Source organism: Ursus americanus, chromosome 23 (genome assembly GCF_024610735.1).
Source record: "Ursus americanus isolate L20-20 chromosome 23, mUrsAme1.1.p, whole genome shotgun sequence".
Lineage (NCBI taxonomy): Eukaryota > Metazoa > Chordata > Mammalia > Carnivora > Ursidae > Ursus > Ursus americanus.
In genome coordinates, this window is record NC_142149.1 from 12,736,395 (window position 1) to 12,751,411 (window position 15,017).

The 15,017-nt window shown below is 49.6% G+C and overlaps 1 protein-coding gene across 2 annotated transcripts in view; it reads left to right on the forward strand.

Moving 5' to 3' along the window:
- PRKCA (protein kinase C alpha) overlaps positions 1–15,017 on the forward strand; it is a 385,206-nt gene that overhangs the window by 316,989 nt on the left and 53,200 nt on the right. For both annotated transcript variants that reach the window (XM_045814536.2, XM_045814537.2), the window contains exons 9-10: positions 13,423–13,560; positions 14,346–14,519. In XM_045814536.2, the coding sequence (XP_045670492.1) occupies positions 13,423–13,560; positions 14,346–14,519 (312 nt within the window). The remainder of the gene's footprint in view (positions 1–13,422; positions 13,561–14,345; positions 14,520–15,017) is intronic.

A 15,017-nucleotide genomic window follows, 5' to 3' on the forward strand; every position in this document is an offset into this window, starting at 1 on the left:
TATGGGTCTTTGGACAAGAAACACAGATGATGCTACCTGAAAATGTCACCTGTCTCTTGGAAATCTGCCCCAACCCAGGCAGTGAAAATGGAGTGCCATCACTCACACCTCTTTGCAGAGCGGCATTGCTTGCTTGCTCAGGAACTAATCTTCACCTTGTGGCTTTTTCTGACAATAGACCTGTCAGTAATCAGTCCGTGGCTGGCCTCCAGGGGCCACATCTCTGTGTTGACACGCTGGGAAGAAGCAGGCAGGCAGGATAGTCCATGACTCTCGCCAGTGGCCGTGGGTGGGTAGCCAGATCCGCACAGAGCTGGTGGCCAGGGTTGCAGGATGCAGCGTGGTCTCATCTCTTACTAGGAGTGTTCCTTTTGTAACCCACATCTCCCCCCAGGCCCCAGCAGCCTGGAGGTACTAGTGGGATTACAGTAATTAAAAGAATTTAAATTTTACTAGCTCTTCCCAGGTTATTGATGCAAGACCCCTGTCCACCTCCAGGCAGGAAATAGCCTTCTCCCCCCCCCCCAATCTGAGCCATACACACCCTCTCCCCAAAGCTCCTCCTCCAAGGCCCCTCTTGCCCCGGGGACCAGCTCTTATGGCAAACACGTGTGACCATGTCCCCTGAGGGCAGTGGGGACCCCTGCCAACTCATTTATGTCCCTTTGCTTCATCTCTGCCCCTCTCTGCTTGCTCCTGTCGGAAGACTCTCTCTTCTGGTGTGGCAGCAGCTACTGAGCTCTGAGGATGCCACCGTCCCTATAGGAAGGGAGGTCTCCCCGCTCAGGAGGAGGGAGGGAGCGTCCATTTTACAGATGGAGAAGCCGAGACCTCGGAGGAGTCAGCAGTGCCACACCTGGTATTCTGGTCCACATCTGGTGGACATGCTCTTCGCCATTTGCTTCCCTGTCAGCTGGCTGCCCTGGGGTGGGGGTGAGGGGGCAGAGAGCAGCCCAGAGCAGTGCAGCTGCCACCAGCCTGGGAAGCAGTTGTCCCGCTGATCTATAATTAGGTCCCTCCGTTTTTAAAAACTGGTGTGGTTTTAAAACGCTCAGTGAAGATAGGGTGAAATCAATGCTTGTGGAAATTATGAGCTAACTTTAATTGCATTCAACCCCACTTTCAAAATGCTTGCTGCTGTCAATTAGAGATGTTTTATAATAAGAAAATAATTGAGTAATTGAGCAAATGTATAATATTTTCGGGGAAGTATCCTTTTGTTTCTTTGTTTGTGTTGACTTCCATGAGGATGCAGGGTCAAGCCTCCTTTGCTAGATGCCCAGTCCTGCTCACCTCTCCAGCAGCAGCTGGACAGGGGTGGAAGGAGGTGTCTGGAACTTTCCCCAGGGCTGTAGGCTTTATAGCCAGTTATGGCTTGGTTGAGGGTTTTGGGTGTTGTTTTGTTTTTCAGTTGATTTCAGGAGCTGCTGCTGTGTGATCATTTAGCTCCAATTGCATTTCCCCAGTGGGCTTTTTTATTGAATTTCCCAGATTGTTCTGTGTTTCTACCTTTCAGAGAAACACAGAGGCTCCCCCGGGCCACTCCTCGTTCCCTCGCAGCCCTCCCTGCCTCCTTTTCCCTGCTTCTTGCAAAGTCTGAGCTCAGTTGAAGGGCTGGGGGGAGACTCAGGAATCGTACGTCTAGAACCGTAGGGATGTTGTTTTCAAGACATGAAGCGTGCAGAGACTAAAACACACTTCTGGCCCACACTGTGGGCATTGCTCAGAGGCCTGGCTTTCACGTTGGAAATTGAGAGTCATCTTCTATAAAGGTAGAGCTGGAAAGATGCAATCTGTGTCTCCTTTGAGCATTTGGAGGAGTTTTACCGCTGCAAGGCAGACTAGGGAACCTTAGGCTTTTATCTCTTACTAAAAGATCCCAGTCCAAATGCAATGGCTCCAGAAAATAAAACACCACAAGAGGGCAGTCAAGACTTGCAAATAAAAGATTCTGGGAAAAGTTGCACCCAGGAGATCCTTAGGAACCTGTGACTGTATCTCTACACTTTTTTTTTTTAATGATTTTTTATTATATTATGTTAGTCACCATACAGTACACCCCCGATTTCTGATGTAAAGTTCGATGATTTATTAGTTGCGTATAACATCCAGTGCACCATGCAATACGTGCCCTCCTTACTACCCATCACCAGTCTATCCCATTCCCCCACCCCCTTCCCCTCTGAGGCCCTCAGTTTGTTTATCTCTACACCTTTTTGATGGACCTGAAGATGGGATTACTTTATGTGCCCAGTTGTTCCTTGGTTTCTTGGAATGACAAGGTGCCAAGAAGGCGGAAGTCCGGGCTTTCTCTAGGATTGAGGGACCCCTGTGGTCTGTTCTGGCCTGCCTGGGCCCTGCCTGTTCACATCCATTCCACTCTCTTAGCAGCAGAGACCTCCCCACTTCTAAGCAATCGTTCTGACTGTCCGGAAAACCATCGACTCTGATAGCTTCCAGGAGTTCCCGCGGCTCCTGACCCTGCCCCTGCTGACTCATAAAGCCAGTGCAGTGTTAACCCCAACGGGGAACATGCCTGGCAGCAGCAGGATTAGAGGTTTCACAAAAGTACTAAGCACTGAAAGTGCTCTAACAGGACTATGCCTTGGCCACATGCCCTCACACGGTGCCGTCCGGAAGGCATCGGACAGATGTGTGCCATCGGCCCCCTTGGCGAGAGGCCGTCTTTTTTGCAAAGGGAAAAATTTAGGGCAAGTTTTTGGTCCTCAGATCCTCACCAAAGTCTGAATTCTTAGCAGCGGGGGAGGCCCGAGGGCAGCAGCCTTTCCAGGGTCGGTTTATCAGGTGAGAGGAGTACTGCGGCCTGATAACCGTGCAGCAGCCTGCCTGAGACAGCAGTTAGGGGGCAGAGCTGGGCAATGAGGGCAAACGAGGTTGGCTGTAAAGGAAACAACACAGCGAGGTTCTAGAGGTGTGTGCTCCTCAGGACAGAAAGAACCAAGCACTTCGTGTTTTCCACGCTGGGCATAGTACAGATGTGTCAGGGGCCCCGTGTTTCTCCACGTTTCTCCGTAGACTGGGGCTCGGTTGCCATGACAACAGGCCTGCCAGCTTCCTGTGAATTTGTTCAGCGGTGGCGACAGCCCAAGTAGTGAATGTGTCCATAAAAATATTTCTTATTAAGAAAATGACTTAATGTGGTTTCCCTTACATCTCTGCCCTACTGAATAAGCACTTCGTTCAGCACATTGTGTGGCTGTGAAACGGCTCGCATCCGTCCCAGTTAGCACGTCAGGCACCGTGGAAGGGAGTGGATCATTCCAGTGCATTTGAGGCTCTTCCTCATTGCCGTTCTGCTGGGTTAACGAGGAGACACCGGCGTGCTGTTTACATCTAACGGCAGTGATACGGGGTGAGGGAAGGCAAACGGCAGCCCACAGGCCAAAATCCGGCTACTGCGGGTTTTCGTAAATAAGATTTTATTGGAACACAGCCATGGTCGTTCACTCACCTGTGTGGCAGAATTGGGTTGTTAAAACAGAGACCGTCTTTGGCTGACAAACCCAAATATATTCATTATCCGTCCCTTTACAGAAGACATTGGCCTACCCTTGATACGGGAGGATGAGCACTGGATTCAGAGATCAGGGTTCTGGATTCAGAGCCCAGGGACGAAGACGGAGTTGGACACATCACTTAGCCAGTTGCCTCGTCTGGCTTATCCCCAACTTCCTTCCAAATACTAGAAGCTCTGTCACCCTTGTGCTGTTGGTCCAACATTACGTGCCAGGGGAATGGTCCTCTGCCGGATGATCCGGGGTCCTGTTTCAAGGACCAGTATAGAGGAAAGTAGCATCGTTGTCTCCGCCCCCCTCCCACCTCAGTACTGCCTCAATGGCTCCGTAGCCATGGGTGGTGGAGTTAGCTCTTTAGATCTCAGTGTCTTCACCTGCCCAAAGGCAGGGCGGACCTTCCCAAGGACCCTTCTGCAGCTGACAGCCCCTGGGTCTGAGAACTCCTTGCAGAAGAATGAATGATGCACACCTATGATTTGCCGGCCACCTGTGATCCCCAGCATCAGGAGAAAACTCCAGTCAGCAGGTGTTGGCACACCTGTACAGGAGGAATCCCCTGGTGGCCCCATTCCTCCAGATTATAGTTGTAGGTGGGATTACCGAATCTAAAGGGGGTTTAAAAAAAAACGATTAGATATTCCAACCACGAAATCAGACACAAGACCTGAAAGAAACAAAGATCCTGCCTTCAGGAGTCAGGCAGCCTTGACTCATTGGGTTCCCCTCTTTTCTGTCTGACATTTCACGGTCAGATTAAACCATCTGGCCTTGGGCACCAGCCTTTGCCGCATCCCTCTTGACCTGGTCAGTTCCACGTCAGGAATCCGCCCCAGGGGGACTGGGGATGTGCACAGAGATTAGGAACACAAAATTGCTCATCTGTGTGTTCCTGAGAACTGACAACTGGAAACAACGTAGCCGCCCAACAGTAGGGGCTGGCTCAGTACACTGTGGGAGGAGCTACAGAGCAGGTGTGATGCAGTCCCTAATATCATGGCGGAAGACTGCTTCCAGAGAAAACGTTTACAACATGCTAAGGCATAAAGCAGGTTGCAAACGGTGTGATTCTGTTTCTGTCAAAGAAGAAAACATGAAAAGTCTTAGAAAGCTATACATCAAAATGTTAACAGTGATTCTCTCTGGGCAATACAACTATGGATACTTAAAGTTGTTTTCTTTTTTATTTTTTTTATTTATTTACCCATGCCTGTGAAATGTTCTAATGAACCAGTACTGTGCTCACAAGAAACAGCATTGTTGTAGACATTCTTTAAAGGCAGTAACTCTTTAAAAAAAAAAAAGTTTGTATGAGAAATAATTGTTTTTCCCAGTGCACACGTGCATCCATACATCATAAAAGGATTTGAGGAGCACCGTGCCCCAGACTCTGTCCTGGGCCCTGGAGATACATCAGTGAGCAGAACAGATGAGGCCCCTGGGCTCCTTGCAGTGGAGGGAGACGGGGAAACAGATGATAGATAGTGAGAATCCACGGGAAGGAGAGGACAGGGTGCCCTGTTGAAGCTTCAGCGTTAAAACATCTCCTGAGCAGAGATGGGAGGGTGTCTTGTTCCTGTCCGGGTCAGAAGGAGCAGAGAGTGCAAAGGCCCTCAGGTGGCAAGCATGCTTAGCATGTTCCAGAAGACAAAAAATTACTTAGCGAGAGAACAGCGGGCATTTTTTTTACTCTGTTACCCAGGAGGCAGTGGTGCCCTTGAGGTACCACCATCTTAACCCGTTGCCCGGTTACGGGCTAGGAAGTAGTAGGTGTCTGTGACTCATGGCTGTTAGAAATACACCGGTCCTGTTCCGTTAACAGTATCATTGAAAATGCCTTCAGTTCCCTTGTGGTTTTCTTCTCCTGAAACCACTTGACTTAATGAATGTTGCAGTGGGTGCAGGTGAATACATCACCTGAGCTCTAAGACACGATGCTAAGGTCTTTTGTTCTATACGGCAGAGATATACGTGTTTACGGAGCAGCCCCAAAACGCCATCAGTCTTACACTGTCAGGATTGTTCGGATAAGCCCTGACTACAGGACATTTTCGTTGTAAAGATTGTGGAAGAAATCCGAAATTATTCCTTTGCTCCTACAGTTGGTCGTTGTTGGCCTGTCTGCCCTTGGAATCTTAGAAGTAGAACTTTCTATTGTCAGATTCTTCTCTCTACACTTTGCAAAACATCTTTGATAAATATATTCATCAAAGCCATATTTTCTGTTCTGCTAAGAGATATTATTGAAGACACGTTCACAACATAGGTACAAATGGACACATTTTCAACAAAATGTGGCTAAGCATTACAGCATGCTTCAGAGGGTTACCCAGAGGCTCCGTGACTATAGAATAAACCCACTGGGAGACTTGGAATTACGGTTAAAACTCTGCTTCCTTACTGTAGAGAAACCTTTGGGCTTGGATTCCTACTGAGGATAAGTTAGCACCTCTTGGAAGAATTGCTAGTCAGGGCGTTATTGTATTAAGGGCTGGTGATTTATGGCTGTACCCTCCCCTGTGTCTTTATTGTCTGTCTGTTTTCCTGCATACCAAAGCTAGTGCATAATGATTAAACAGAATTCCCAAATTGCACACTATCTATGGTATTATGTTAAGTCTTTTGGAATTGGCAGTACTGTAGGTCAGATCACCCCAGCTCAGCGGCGGCAAGTGGTCCAGCCTGATAGAGACTTGACATCTACGGCAATCCAATCCCTCGTAGACACCCAGTGCTGTAATTTGGCAGATCCAGCTCTCAGTTTTCATTTGAAACCCACCCCCCAAATAACAGGCTGCATGTGGAGAGCCTCTGACCACACACAGACCACTCCTCAGACAAAGGTATTTAACACACGTACACCTTCAACCCCAACCTGGGAGAATTCGGATTTGCAATGGTCAGATTGACTTCGTATGATGTGCTTTACAGAAACTCATCATAGGAGTCCTTTAAGTTTGTGAACACCTTCGATGATTGCAGACTGATAGGACTTTTGGAGAATGTATCTGGGGCATAAAATGAGACACATGTCAGTTATTAGGAAATTTTCCGATGGTGAGAGCACGCTAAGTCAAGGTCTTTTCCTGCATGGTTCTAGCCCCCAAGGGAGCTACAGAAGATGCTTCAGAAACCGGAGAGCAACTGGAGCTGAGATCCAGTTCCTCTCCTACCCCACCGGGAGAGCACGGAAGCGGGGAAGCCCACAGGAATCTGCTGCAGCCTCTCCACTGGTCCCGAGCTCCTGCAGACCAGTTTGCAGGCTTGACACACATCCATAATCACAGGGTTTCTGGGCCTTGAGTCAGCCTGGCAGAACCCTGACCCAGGTGACCTGCAGCTGCTCACAGAGGCCTTCTGTCCACAGTCAGGGAGCAGGTGGAGGCCAGGAGCCCGAGGGAAGTGCAGCTTCTCCTTCCCGGGGCAAAGGAAAGAAGACCATGGTGAAGGATGTGACGGGAGCCTCTGCGCTGGGGGCTTGTGCAAAGGATTCCTCATTTCCACTTCAGCATAGCCCAGGAATACAGAGGTCTTAATACTACTATATTAACAGATGAGCAATCTGATGCTCAGAGAGGCCTTAACATCTGCCCAGAGTCACACAGCAAAAATGGGGAAAGCCAGGATTTGATCTAAACTCTTTGGAATCGAAGTCGGGGGCTCTTTCCAGAATTTGCCACTGATTTTATATGATGATTGAATATCTTTGAAGGTGGAAAGGGTCCCAGGGACTCTGAAGGGACTTTGAATTTGGAGAAGCATTCTGTCTTAGACTAGACGTCTGAAATGTGCATCGGGCCCCCTTGAGAATCTTGTTAAAACCGGATGTTCCAGTTCCGTAGATCTGGGGTGGGGCCCAGGAATCTGCATTCCTGACCAGCCTCAGGCAGTGCCGGTGCGGCTGATCCACGAACAACATGTTGAATAACAGGGACATAGACCACAACACCTTGGGACTGCAGGTTCTCCAGAAGAAAGGCTATATCATATTGATCAGATTTCCCCAGCGTCTGGCCCCATGTCTGGGGCATGACAGACACAAGAGATCTGTGCAATAAGTGGTGGAATGTTCTGAATTCACCCACAAGGAACCATGAGTCGAATCAAAATGTGTTCTGAGCAAGAACTCAAGATTTGGATTTATCAACAAGGAGCCTGACCAGTGGGCTTGTACGTGCTTTTGCTCTCCAGCCCCAGTCCATCCTCTGCTCCCTCCTCTGGATGCCAGGCTTCAGAAGACACTCTGCCTCCCTCTCTGGGTGTGAATTCGCGTTTGTGCACACAGCTCAGCAGGGCGTCTGGCCGTGCAGGGCATGTTTGTGTTGCTGTCGGAAAGGATGTTGGCCTGCTTATTCTGAGGCCTCCTTGGGTCTGCTGAATCTCTGCAGTTAGGCCATCGGCTCCTGCTTTATCCCCGGACATATATTGATTTTATTTGCACTCCTGGTGAAGTCTGAATTACATTCGTGACAACTGGCTATGCCAACAATACACAAGCTGAGAAGGGCAGGTCTCTGTCCTGCCGGGAGACCAGTTGCCAAACAACCCACTCAAAAGCTCAAACAAAGGAACTGTCAGCCAGGAGACTCACTGTTGGTCTTCAGTCGGATCCCAGTGAGGTCCAGGGCAGTCAGGACTTTCTCTGGAGGAATGTCCCTTCAGAGAAGCTTCCGAGGGCATAGTTTTGGCTCGCTGGCCCAGCTAACTAGTCTAGTGTGGCCTCTGGGGAGGGTCACTATGTGGCCGACCTCCCTAAAGGCAGAGATTGCCTCCCAGCCTTTGTCTGTGGCTGTTCCAGCATGACCGGTAATGGCTTGAGGGAAGGAGTTCCAATGATATTTGAACATCTAAATGCACAGTGTCCAGGGGCCACCCTCTGAAATGACATACTTGGTAACAGCCCTTTTCTGTATTCATGTTTGGCAGATGGCTGGCTGGTATTGGCTACCAGCTGATTGTACCTTTCATGATTTGGCATCTTCAAATTCTGTTGTAGGGCTAAATGAAGACGTATGATTTTGAATGAATGAATCAATCGACAGTGAGATATATTCAGTGAATGTGCAATTACGTGCCCAGCGCAGTGCTTGGCCTAAAGACACAGATGAGTAAGATGGTCCCTGCCTTCCAGGACCTCACAATCTGTGAGAAAGATCAGCAAATCCTCAGAAAAGATTCGTCTGTTTCAGTTCCCCAGATCAGTCAACTTTGCCACAGGGTTTTGAGAGCAAGGAGTCCATTTGGAAAGTGATCCCAAGAGACCTGGGGGGGGGGGGCAGCAGTGTGACCCAGAGAAGGGAGGAAGCCAGCTACGGTAAGGGCATGGTAGCTATCCAGGTGGTACCGCGGTGGACACACTGGAGCTCAGTCCTGCTGAGGAGCTAGGGAGATGGCACAGAAACTGCCCCCTTGTGCGGCCAGTCAAGGCCACAACTTCCTGGGGCAGCAGCATGGGCACTTGAGGCTTGCTATGCAGGTGTATCCCCAGCAGAACCCACAGAGAGCCTCCGATGTGTACAGGGGTGCAGAGCCGAAATCTCGGGGAATGTGGGCCAGTCACAGACCACGTCTGCCACAGGTTGGAAATCCTAGGAGGAAGGAGGCATCAGGAAGATGGAGAGGTGGCACTTAAGCTGGATTTGGTGGGTGAACAAGATGGCAAGGCCCCTGTGGGAAGGGCGACCAAAGAGAAGAGGCTGGAACAGAGGGTCCCGGGGAGTTGTAGGACAAAGGTCAGAGACAGAGCTCACAGCCTAGGGTTTCCTCCTCATCCATTGTGACAACTCAGCCTTCTTCTGTCCAGCAGGTGGGAAGCCAGGAAAGCAGGACAGGGTCCCTCCAGGGAATATACTGAAAGGGAGATCATGGGAGTGGGGACACTAGAGGTGGGGCCACCTCGACAGAGAGGTGGTGAAGGAAGCCCTGAGAGGAGACCAGATTCTGGACCTAACCTGCAGGTAGATTTGGCACAACCTGCGGATAGATTAGCTGTACAGTGTGATCAGAAGAGGCGTTAAACAAATACACCATAAATATTCACAGGTTGCCCATGCGCTGTCGAGAGCAGGGCCCCGGGAGGGAGAATGGCAGCAAGTCTTTGGGGGAGGGGTCCTCTGAAGAGATGACAAGCAAGCTAAGGCCTGCAGGTGGGGAGACATCAGCCTGGGAAGGGGTGGGGGACTGCAGGACAGACTTGGGTGGCCGGACAGACGTGGTCTGTGACTGGCCAGAGGCAGAGGCTGCCTGAAAGTAGGCTGGAGTTGGAGACTGCATAGACCACCCTCCTGGGGGCTGTCTGCTCCCCGCCAGCCCCCAGCTGCACAGCTGCTAGGGTAGTCGCTGTCTGTCTCCTCCAGCTGTGCTATTCATTAGACCCAGGTTGAGCGAGTGACTTGCCAAAGTCAGGCCCAGAACACTGAGGTTTTGCTATCGTGGAATTGTCTGCCTTAGAAGAGCTGCTTTTGAAGACTGCGTTGTTGATGGCTCCATGCCATCCCGCAGTCAGGCCTGCCCGTGGCAGCATGGAAATGACTCCAGAAGCCTATTCTGCAGGCGAAACGTGGAAGTCACATCTCTCTGATCGAAGGCTAGCTGCAAGAAGGCTCCCAGTCTGCTCTTATCTCAGGGCTGCCAGGAGCTGGGGAGAAATCCATCTCGCCCTCTGGGCTAGGCCACTTTCTAGCCAGCCCCCTGATGGAGAATGCGGTCAGTGTGGCAGCCTGGCCCGTCTCCTTCCAAACCATCACCCTGCTCTGCCAGCCACATGAAACCCAGCTCTGCTGCTGACCACAGAGACATGAGCATGGAATCCACCTGGAGCAGGACAAGAAACCAGTGTCCTTCCTCCCTCCAGCTTCCCCTCCCGGGAGCCAGAGACTCCTTTGTCAACATTCCTCCCAAACCTCACAGATTGATTTCAGAGCAGAATCTAAGATCCTCCTGCAGTTGGGTTCAGAAGTACTCAAATGAAAAAATGCTTTTCTTGCATTTACATCCCTTTTCACTATAACTGGACTAAGGTCATAGCACAAAACTCAGAGTCTTGGCTCTGTTGTGGCTCCCAGTGAGGGCAGTGTCTGTTCTGGGGTCGTTGCCTACAGCAGCCCAGGGTCCCTCTTGCGCTGTCTGTGGTGCTGAAGTGTCCAAGGAAGAAGGAGCAGGCAGGCACGCTAGGAATTCACATGAGTCTGGAACGTCTGGTTAGGAGCCCCGTGCTTCAGATGGAGCTGGGTGTTCGTGGGCAGCCCAGCACGATCACAGCCTCACCCAGGTGAAGATGCTCTTCGACTGTCTCAAGCGCCTCAGAGCACTGAGTCCGTCGTATGGGGGTCTTTTCAGAATTTACCGTGAAGTTCCTGATAAAATCAATCTCCTCATGTCTCTTTCTGATAACATTTCTTTTTAAAAATCAAAGGAAAAGAATAGAGTGGCATCGTTGGTATTGTCATCTCACACTCGAACTTCCTGATCGTTCATTGCAATTTCGAGGACACACACCAGATAGTTTATCAACTTGAAATCATTCCTGGAGCAGATGTTTGGAGTGAAAGAGGACTTCCGCTATCCGCCACCTCTGTTTAGATCCCAGTCTCTACCTTCTAATTGATTAAGTTCTCCTTTCCAGCTTCTCTCTTAACTTAGGCATGAGACCCTGTGGGCAAAGCATCCAGTGATGGGGACCAAAACTATCCTCTCCAGCAATGAGGAGGCCAGCAAGACCCCACGTGATTGACCCCAAGACAGCAATCAACTTGACCTTCACTGCCCAGCTGCATGCATGAACCCACCAGCCTCTGCCCCACATTTTCCTTACATAATCCTGGGAGTGCTTTCAGCACTTTGGAGACAGTCTCTGAGACACTAGTCCGCTGTCTTCCTGGTGCTGACCTCCCGGAAATAAATCACTTTCTCGTTTCACCAGCCCTCATTTGTCTGCCTTTGGATTTTGTCAGCAGCGAGTGGTGGAACCTGGTCTGTTTGGGAGCCCTGGAGCCAGCTGCTCTTGCACTCCTGCTCCCTGGCTTCCAGAGGACAGGGCTGGGCCAGCCGTTGAGGGGGGTCCTGATGTAACACTAGTGGTTATGTCCGGCTCTTTCTCGCAAGTCTAGACCTTCCTTCCATCCTCTGTCAAAGGGGTGGCCAGTTTATGTCTCACTGCAGTTCAGGTTTTTGTCTTTAAAGAGTGTCGTATATCCAACGACCCCCAGGTTCACATGTGTGTCCCACCAGCCACTGCCGATAGAGATATAGTACAGCCGTACTACATACTTTCAGCCTGGAAGCAAAAAAGTTGGGGCCGTCTTTCCCCCGTATCTTAATGTCTCTGCCTACGTGGGTGTGCTCAGTCCATCCGAGCGTGCACTCAAGCCATGAGGTTTGATCCTTATAGGAACATGTTATTTTTATCACAGAAAAGCATCCCCTAACAGCACAGCATCTGAGGAACACATTCAAACTTCATTTCCTTACTCAGCCAGAATGTAGAGCGCATACCCTGTGCCAAGCGCCGTGTGAGGCCTGGGGATCCAGAGACGGCTGGATTCGCTAATGCAAAACCTCTTCCACACAGCCTGGCTCGAGGTGCCCGCTCAGTAACTGTGGGACGAAGGGACCCTGATGCTCAAAGAGGGAATATGGGTGACTCCTCAGAAGCCTTCTCTGCTGCTAAAGAAAACATGTCAGATCCCCCATCTTCCCCAAGAGTGCTCTGGTCCCAGAGTAAAGCCCAGAATACCTTCTTTACGTCCTACACCTTCTTTTTGGTAACCACATTGACTTGAGTGATGTCCTGGCGCCTGCTCGGAAACGCAAAGCTGCACTTAGGTCTGCTGCATTGGGGATGGGGGGTGCACCTTATCATTCAGACTGTATCCAAAGCCACAGTCTTTGCCCTTGGGCTCAGGGCTGTGGCTGGGGCATTTGAGGCACCCTGCAGGACCCTGGCCTTTGCACCAGCTGATGTGTCCAGCAGCTGGTGCTCTTCCCGTCAGGCAGATGTTCTCCATGCAGTCTTGGGGGGAGATTCTCCATGGGCTCCTTTGCTGACTGTTGAGAGCTCCCCACGTGATTCCATTAGCCTTTCCTTTTCTGCTGAGCCTTCTTTCTCTCCTCGACCTTTGACCTGAGACTCTAACTCTTCAACCAGAATAATGAGGGTTTAGTCTTTCCAGCACCCGTGTGTAGCATGAGCCTGGTTTATCAAAATGCCTTTTGGTAACTGACAGGTCACTGACCAAGGATTCTTCAAGGTTCAAAGGGTACTGCGTGTTTTGTGTGAACCCAGGTTCTCATGCTTATCACCATTTTCCTGAGTTCAACTCCAACTCTGACTTAAAAACAAAAACAAAAAACCCCTATGTTCTTCTTACTATGCCTTTTAAAGTAGCAATAAATCATCCCCACAGCTTGCCGGTTAAGAGGTTCCTCTCCAGGGACACTACTCCCCTTTTCGCTAGGATGCAAGTTTCCTTTATGCAAATGAATCTTAAATTGGAAAATTTACAAATCATCGGTGCACAGTGTATTTCTTGTATTATGTTAATGGTATTGTAAAACACCATTTTCCCCAAGAAGTTAACTTCTAAGTCCTAGAATAAGAATCAGCTTGCCCTTGACAGAATCCCATGACTTGGTTAACTATGTAAAGAGTTGGCTCTTGATAGGTAAGGGCAATTTTTTTTTTTTTTTTTTTGCTACTTTGCAAATGTTGCCCTTAGGGTAAATATAGCCACTGACTTTTGAATAAATATTTCCTCACCCTGTGATTTCTTTTCCGCCCCCATCCCACCTCCCACCTCCCAGCTGCCCTCAAGCTTAGTTAAATGCTTCCTATCACTCTTTTTCCTGGGAAAAATGACCCAGCGATTTCACATGTGTGCTTGTTATTTAGAAAGCCAAGCTTGGCCCAGCTGGTAACAAAGTAATCAGTCCTTCAGAAGACAGAAGACAACCTTCCAACAACCTGGACAGAGTGAAACTCACCGACTTCAATTTCCTCATGGTGCTGGGGAAGGGGAGTTTTGGAAAGGTAAGAGGACGGTTGTCTGTGAGGCGGTGGGGCTTTTGCAGAGAATGCCAGGATCGGTCCTGTGCTCCCTGAGGTTTCCAGAGCCGCTCTTGGAATTTCCCTGTTCTGTACTCCTTTCTCAGATGTTCTCCTGCACCCCTCCTCCACCCACTGCTTCATTTCATTAAAAACAATTGTACCCAGACGGCTACAGAGGGTTCACTGTGTGTCCCCATTTCCGGGTTGAGAACAGAGCAGGTGTTCCAGAATGTTGGTTGAAACAATAATTTTTGCAACTAAAAATTAAAAGTTGATTTATAGGAAGTGAATGTAATAATTAAGAGACACTTCTTCAACGATGAACCTTTTTGCCTACATTTGGCTTCTCTGGCCCCAGATCTCATGATAGATCCAGAACACCTCTTTCTTTGCAACTCATGAGCAGCTTATAAAGGTCAATCACATTTTTGCCCAAAGGTTGCTCTGAAAAATGTGCACACTTCAGGGCTAATGCTGAGGACCACGTATATTCCTTCCCGCGGCCGCCATAGCGCCGTCATGTGGCCAGTGCCTGTGCACTGTACAAATCTCAACAGCTTCTCAGTTACACAGTGCTGGAGGAATTTAATCTGCCCTGATATGCGAGATTTCAAAATTTGCACATAAAGCAGACTTTATGAATGTGCGTATAGCATGTGTTTACAAATGTGCACCAAATGAACGGCCACCTGACCAGGTTCCTCCCCCGACCCCCGGTACCAGACTACACTTCGAAGCTTTTCAGAATGCCTTTCGTCTGCTCCCAGGTGATGCTTGCTGACCGGAAGGGCACAGAGGAACTGTATGCTATCAAAATCCTGAAGAAGGATGTGGTGATTCAGGATGACGACGTGGAGTGCACCATGGTGGAGAAGCGAGTCCTAGCCCTCCTGGACAAGCCCCCGTTCCTGACACAGCTACACTCCTGCTTCCAGACAGTGGTAAGACCCCTGAGGGTGCATATCTGTGGTGCAGCACACGGCGTGCTCTCAAGGGCACCCCTGGGCCAGTGTTCTAAGCATCTGAATTAACCTTCCTCCAGTGGAGGCGGCTCAAGGAAGCCTCTCACTCTTATGCCACTGGTAAATTTGGGGAGTGCCCTCTCTGGCATGTGCCCTACTTACAGGCTTGGCATTAATTCTACTTAATTCAGCAAACATTTGTACCAAAGGTTTTCCTTATACCAGGCCGCGTGCTAAGACTTGGGGATACAGTGCCAATAACCCACAGTCCTGGCTTTTGAAGACTACTGATCCCATTGCCAAGCATTGCATTAGAACCCGAGGACACTTGATCTCATAAAAGAGTGTGTTCTTGTTTACTGCACACAGCAGGCTTGGCAGTCTGGCCTGTTTTGTACAGTCCGTGAGCTCTAAGAAAGGTTGGAGGAGAAAAAAAAGAATGATATGTCCTGACACGTGTAAATTAGATGAAATTCA